At 65.7% G+C, this 6243-nt stretch overlaps 1 protein-coding gene across 1 annotated transcript; it reads left to right on the forward strand.

Annotated features, from left to right (window-relative positions):
• SPIRE2 (spire type actin nucleation factor 2) lies at positions 2–6104 on the forward strand (the record flags this gene model as incomplete). The annotated part of the gene is made up of 15 exons (XM_021408911.1): positions 2–212; positions 2338–2375; positions 2636–2995; positions 3086–3166; positions 3242–3406; positions 3484–3570; positions 3667–3790; positions 3863–4032; positions 4122–4284; positions 4467–4600; positions 4713–4847; positions 4924–4991; positions 5126–5153; positions 5301–5416; positions 5531–6104. Coding segments are annotated over 15 exons (2091 nt in total), but the record flags the coding sequence as incomplete, so codon positions are not given.

Raw genomic sequence — 6243 nt, forward strand, 5'->3', positions numbered from 1 at the left:
GCGGGCGGGCGGCGGGGGCCCGCGGGAGCTGTCCCTGGAGGAGGTGCTGAAGTGCTACGAGCAGCCGCTGAACGAGGAGCAGGCGTGGGCGCTGTGCTTCCAGGGCTGCCGTGCCGCCGCCGCCGCCGCCGCCCCCTCCGCCGCTCCGCTCCGCACCTCCGACATCCGCCTCCGCGGAGACGGCAGCGTCGCGCTTCCACCCCCGCCGGCCGGTAAGGAACTCGAAGCGGGAGGGGCGGGGTCGGCACCGGGGGTACCGCCACCGGAGGGGGGGTACCGGCACCGACGGGGAGAGCTGCACCGCGCCGCCCACCGGCGCTGCCGGGGTTACCGACGCCGCAGCAGCGGGATACGGGGATACGGGTGGAGGGCACCGGCACCGGGAAGGAAGGATGGAAACTGGCGGAGGGAATGGGAGGGGGAGTCGGTACCGGAGAGAGAAGGAGAACGGGCGGGAGGGCCGTGGGCATCGGTGTGGGGTCGGCAGTGCGGGCAGCGGCAGCGGGGGGGGCAGGAAGGCGGGACTGGAAGGTGGGACTGGCAGCGGGGGGTGGAGGGGGACCGGAGGCGGCAGCAATGGGACCGGCACTGCGGGACCGCGAGGATGGAGCCGGGCGGGGGTGTGCGTGGGGCTGGGGGCGGCGGGGGTGGCACGCAGGACAGGCGTGGACGGACGGACCGACGCGCGGGGACACAGCAGCACACAGCGACACGCGCAGTGCACCCGCACCCACGGGCAAAGACCCCGCACCCCCTCCCTCAGGGGGCATTGCGGGGCAGCCCCGACCCCGACCTTTGCACTCTCGGCCGTGCCTTCCGTGCGGGCGGGCGGTGCTGGCGGGCACAGCCCGCTGTGTTTATGGTCTGTAATTAGACACGGCCGGGTGCCAGCAGCAATGAGCAGCCTGCGCCTAATGACAGAGCTCAGCCCACGCCTCGCCCCGCGTGGGGACAGCCCCGACCGGTGCCTGCCGGCTCCTGTGTGCCCCAGAATGACTCGGGGTGCTCGGGCCGAGCAGGGATGCTGCGGTGTCTCCAGCTGCCCAGCGAGGCTGCGGTATTGCTGCATGTCCCCACAGCTGGCAGCGAGCAGGGTGCTGCGGCGTGGCCGTGTGTCCTTGCTGCTGGCTGCAGGGATGCTCCTAGGAACAGGGCATGGGGATGTATCCAGGCCCTTTGCTGCTGCAGCGCTTGGGGGCTGTGGGTTAGCTGCCGGCACAGCCACGGGTATGGCATGGGTCCCACCGTTGATACCAGCACCAGCACACGGCTCAGCAGTGGCACAGGGTGCACCCATGGGGGGTGTATTCCATGTCCCCATCCCACAGCATCTCCCACCCCCAAGAAAGCAGCTGGCAGCTGAGGGCTGTGCAGCCACCACCACCATGGCCTCATTTGGCACCACAGCTGCAGGCACTGCCGTTCCAGGTGCGGCCTGTCCTGTTGCAGCCATGGGTGCTCCTCCGTCCTTGGTTTGCATCCAGGAAAAGCTTTTCTGCTTCCTTCTCCCAGCCAGATCTGCTGGCTGCTCCACCACCACGTGGGATGTGATGCCATGCCCTTGGGCTGCCTGCAGGGCTCGGGGACTGACATGGCTGCAGGGTAACAGGCTCCTGCAGTCAGTGGGAGGGGGCTGCAGCCCTGTTCTGCCCAGCCTCATCCTGCTCAATGCATCCCGGGTTGGGCTCCGGGCTGCAGCCAACATGCAGCCTCAGCTGCCCCTGCCATGGGCTGCTGCATTGATCAGCTAAATGGTGGGGTGATGGGCATGGTGCGTAATGGACGCAGGGATAATGGATGTGGGGTAATGGCCTGCGCTCTCCTGGGCCCAGGGCAGTGCTCTGCTCTGCAGCTGCTGCTGGGAAAAGTGGAGGAAGGGGCACCTGGGCACTTCCCTTGGGTCCCATGCAAAAGGCACAGTTGTTCCTCATCCCATGGCTACAGTGCTCCCCCGGAAGGGACTGAGCTGCCTGTGAGCCTGTGGCCTGAGCTTGTGTGCTTGGTGCTTGTGTGACCTGGCGTGAGCCTGTGTGTGTGCGTGGTGGTTATGTGTGCACGGTGCTTGTGTGTGTGCATGGTGCTCCAGCTGTGCCACCTCTGCAGTGTAAGGAGCATCAGTAGCACCATCAGCTGAGCACTGCCCGTCACTGCACTACATGCGGGGCTGTGCAGCGTGGGTCCCTGCAAGCAACACAAGGCTGTGCCAGCTCAGGGTGGGACCGGCTGGGGGTGGGAGTCCTGGCTCGGGTGCAGCAGCCCCAGGGTGGGGGGCACAAGGTGAGGTAAGGGTGACCCCCAGCCTTGGGGCCGCTGTGACTGTGCCTTCCTCTCCCCCAGAGCTGCCCCTGCTGCTGACACCTGCTGCTGAAGCACAGGTACGTGGGGACACACATCTCTGAGCTGGACATCTGCTGGCTGCACATCATAGGGGTCCTTGGGCGGGCAATGTCATGGCACCACGGCATGGCCATATGTTCCCTTGTGCATCTCCTCCTGCTCCCCTTGCTCTGAGGCAACAGAGTCCTGGTGTGCACTGGGTGATGAGGCCCAGACTCGATGGATGGAGCCCTGCATGCAGATGTGGCACGGGCAGTGCCAGGGCTTTTGGTGGCACAGCGGTGCCGTCTCCTTGCAGATGGTGCAGTCCTTGGGCTTTGCCATCTACCGGGCACTGGACTGGGGGCTGGATGAGAACGAGGAGCGGGAGCTGAGCCCACAGCTGGAGCAGCTCATCGACCTGATGACCAACAGCGACTCAGAGGACAGCGGCTGCGGCACGGCTGACGAGGGCTATGGGGGGCAGGAGGAGGAGGAGGAGAGTGGCGAGGGGCCACTGCGGGCAGTGCGCACCTTCGGGCAGGCCATGCGGTGCTGCGCCGCGCGCCTCGCCGACCCCAACGAAGCCCAGGCTCACTACCAGGCTGTTTGCCGGGCGCTCTTCGCTGAAACTGTGGAGCTCAAAGCTTTCCTGGCCAAGATCCGTGATGCCAAGGAGGTGAGAAGCTTGCCCATGTGGGGAGATCCTTGGGAGCCTAAAATGCTGCGATGACCGCAGTGGGATGACAGTGTCCCTGTGCCACCGCAGATGCTGCAGAAGCTGAAGGAGGATGAGGAGGCGGAGGAGAGGCCGGCGGCGGAGCTGGGCAGCCTGCGTAACACAGACTGGGTACGGCAGCGTGGTGCAAACATGCAGGGGGAGGGGGCTGTGTGGGGGCCGGTGCTGACCCCACTTCCTCGGCAGGCCCGGCTGTGGGTGCAGCTGATGCGGGAGCTGCGGCACGGCGTCAAGCTGAAGAAGGTACAGGAGAAGCAGTTCAACCCACTGCCCACCGAGTACCAGCTGACCCCCTTCGAGATGCTCATGCAGGACATCCGGGCGCGCAACTACAAGCTGCGCAAGGTCATGGTGAGCACAGCCAGGTGTCCCCACACCGGGACATGCTGCCATCAGCCAGCCCTGGTGCTGACACTGTCCTCTCCCAGGTGGATGGGGATATCCCACCACGGGTGAAGAAGGATGCCCACGAGCTCATCCTGGACTTCATCCGCTCCCGGCCCCCTCTCAAGCAGGTGGGTGCCGGCCCTGCAGGGTTCCCATGGCTACAGCCCCCGGGCTGGGCTCACTGTGAGCCCTGGGCTGCAGCATCCCGACTCCGTGTCCTGCAGGCCTCAGAGCGGCGGCTGCGGCCACTGCCCCAGAAGCAGAGGACGCTGCACGAGAAGATCTTGGAGGAGATCAAGCAGGAGAGGAAGCTCCGGCCCGTGGAAACATCATACCGGGGCCAGAAAGGTACTGGCATCGCCGCCTCTGCTCCACGGGTGTCGTGGCAGGACCCCGTGCCAAACCCCATCCCCTTCCCAGGGTACAGCTCGCTGCCCTGCATCCCGCATGCCTGCTCCAGCCACCTCACCTCCAGCTCCTGCATTGATCTCTCCATGCCCGAGGCCAGCACCATGCCAGCACGCCCACGGCCCCGCGTCCTGCTCAAGGCACCCACTCTGGCTGAGATGGAGGAGATGAGCATCTCTGAGGTGAGAAAGGGGCTGCAGTGGGGATGCCAGGGGAGCACAGGACAGAGGTGCGGGGGTCTCTGGATGACGCTGTCCCTGTGGCTGTGCAGGAGGAGGACTCGCCAAGCACAGAGTCTGTCTCGGGGCTGTCCATGAAGCGGGACCGCTCCTTCTCAGAGCAGGACTTAGCCCAGTTCCGGAGCGAGCTTGGTGGTGGCCATGCAGCACCCGAGGTGCCAGGGTCACTGGATCCTGAGCCCCGGCCCCGATCAGGTATTCCTGTGCTGTCTCACACCCAGTCCTGTGCTGGGATCCCCATTCCATGGGCAGTCAGTGTCCCTGTCCCCAGCACAGCCCACCCCACGTCCCCCATATCACCAAGGGTGGCTTTGCCATGCCCTCCAGCCAACATTTGCTGAGTCCTCACTCTGTCCTCCTGGTGTCCCGCCGTGCAGGCTCTGTCCCCGCCAGCTACCACCCAGTGCCGTATGGCTCCGTGCCACACACTGCCCTGGGCCCCGTGGAGGAGAGGCCGGAGGACGGCTCCAGCACTGCACCCAGCAGCAGCAGCTCCAAGCACCTCTGGCTGGTGAGTGTGAGACCGGAGCTGTGGGCATGGTCCGGAGTGAGGGTTCATGGTGCAGGATTTGGGGGGGTCAGGGCACGCCACTTGTGGGGGTGATGGCTCCTGTCTCCCCCAGGAGTTCAGCCACCCTGTGGAGAGCCTGGCCCTCACCGTGGAGGAGATGATCAACGTACGTAGGGTGCTGGTCAAGGCTGAGATGGAGAAGTTCCTACAGAGCAAGGAGCTCTACAATAGCCTGAAGAAGGGCAAGGTGGGGTCCAGGGCTGGGGGGGCTGAGCTGCCCCCATGGCACTCGCACCTGGTGCTCACCCTGCCTGTGCCCACAGGTCTGCTGCTGCTGCCGCGCCAAATTCCCCCTCTTCTCCTGGCCTGCAGCCTGCCTCTTCTGCAAGCGGTGAGCACTGTGCCATGCCATGCCGTGCCGTGCCGTGCTGTGCTGTGCTGCACTATGCCATGCCATGGTGCCAGGGGTGGCAGGAGGGTGCCTCGGTGGTGGCCCTGCTCACTCGCCTCTCCCCATGCCCCCAGGTCTGTCTGCTCCTCCTGCAGCCTGAAGGTAAGGGACCTGCTCAGGTCACTGTCACGAGCGCTGATCCCAGTCCCTGTCTGTCCGTCGGTGGGACTGGGCTGTGCTGATCCCACATGGATCTGGGGTGAAGGGGACACCCATGGGTGCTGCCTCTGATGCCCACCACCCTGGCAGATGAAGATGCCTTCCAAGAAGCTAGCTCACATCCCCGTCTACGCACTGGGCTTCGAGAGCCTCCCAGGCTCACTGCTGGCCAAAGCTCTGCCACTGCGCAAGAGGGAAACCTTCCAGTGAGTCCAGCACCCTGCAAGGGTCCTGCATCCTCCACTGCCTTCCTCCCACCCTTCTCCTCCTCCTCCTCCTCCTCCCTGCACCGGGGCTGATGGCACACACTGCACCCGCAGCTCGCTGCCAGGTCCAGGCTGGCGTCGGGTGGAGGAGGAGTTCCCCCACATCTACGCACAGGGCTCCGTGCTCCGCGACGTCTGCAGTGACTGCACCGGCTTCGTGGCCGACGTCATCTGCTCCAGCCGCCGCAGCGTGGCCGTCCTCAACGCCGCGCCCCGCCGCCCCGCTGCCCCGCGCTCCCTGCGCTGCAGCTCCTGGCACGAGTGAGGGCCCGGCGCCCACCCCGCCCGGATGTACATATATACATAGGATGTATACATACAGCCTCTATATTTATATACCTTACGGACATTATGGACCATGGAACGTGGTGCTCCGTGGCTCCCAGCACACGTCCCTGTGGCACCCTCCTGGCCCCGCTGCTGGCGGGGCGCTGGCACGGCCCTCAGGGACAGGGAGGGGGCCTCTCTGGGGCACTCTTCGCCCCCCCGTCCTCCCGGTCCCATTTCTGTGCCAAGCCCTGGAAGGACTGGGATGCCTTATTGCCCCATGTTGGTGTCATGGCCCCATGGGTGGCACAGTCACACTGTACATACCGGCCCCCTGCCAATAAACCATTCTGGGCTGCCCCCCCGGGGCTGTTCCTGTGTTGGATGGAGTTGGGCACGGGGCTGGGCAGGAGGGCGCTTGGGGACATAGGGCACACCCTAAGTGACCTCAGGGTGGGCTATCTCCCAGGCCCTGCATCACACCGCTGCGGTCCCCTCTG

Source organism: Numida meleagris, chromosome 10 (assembly GCF_002078875.1).
Source record: "Numida meleagris isolate 19003 breed g44 Domestic line chromosome 10, NumMel1.0, whole genome shotgun sequence".
Lineage (NCBI taxonomy): Eukaryota > Metazoa > Chordata > Aves > Galliformes > Numididae > Numida > Numida meleagris.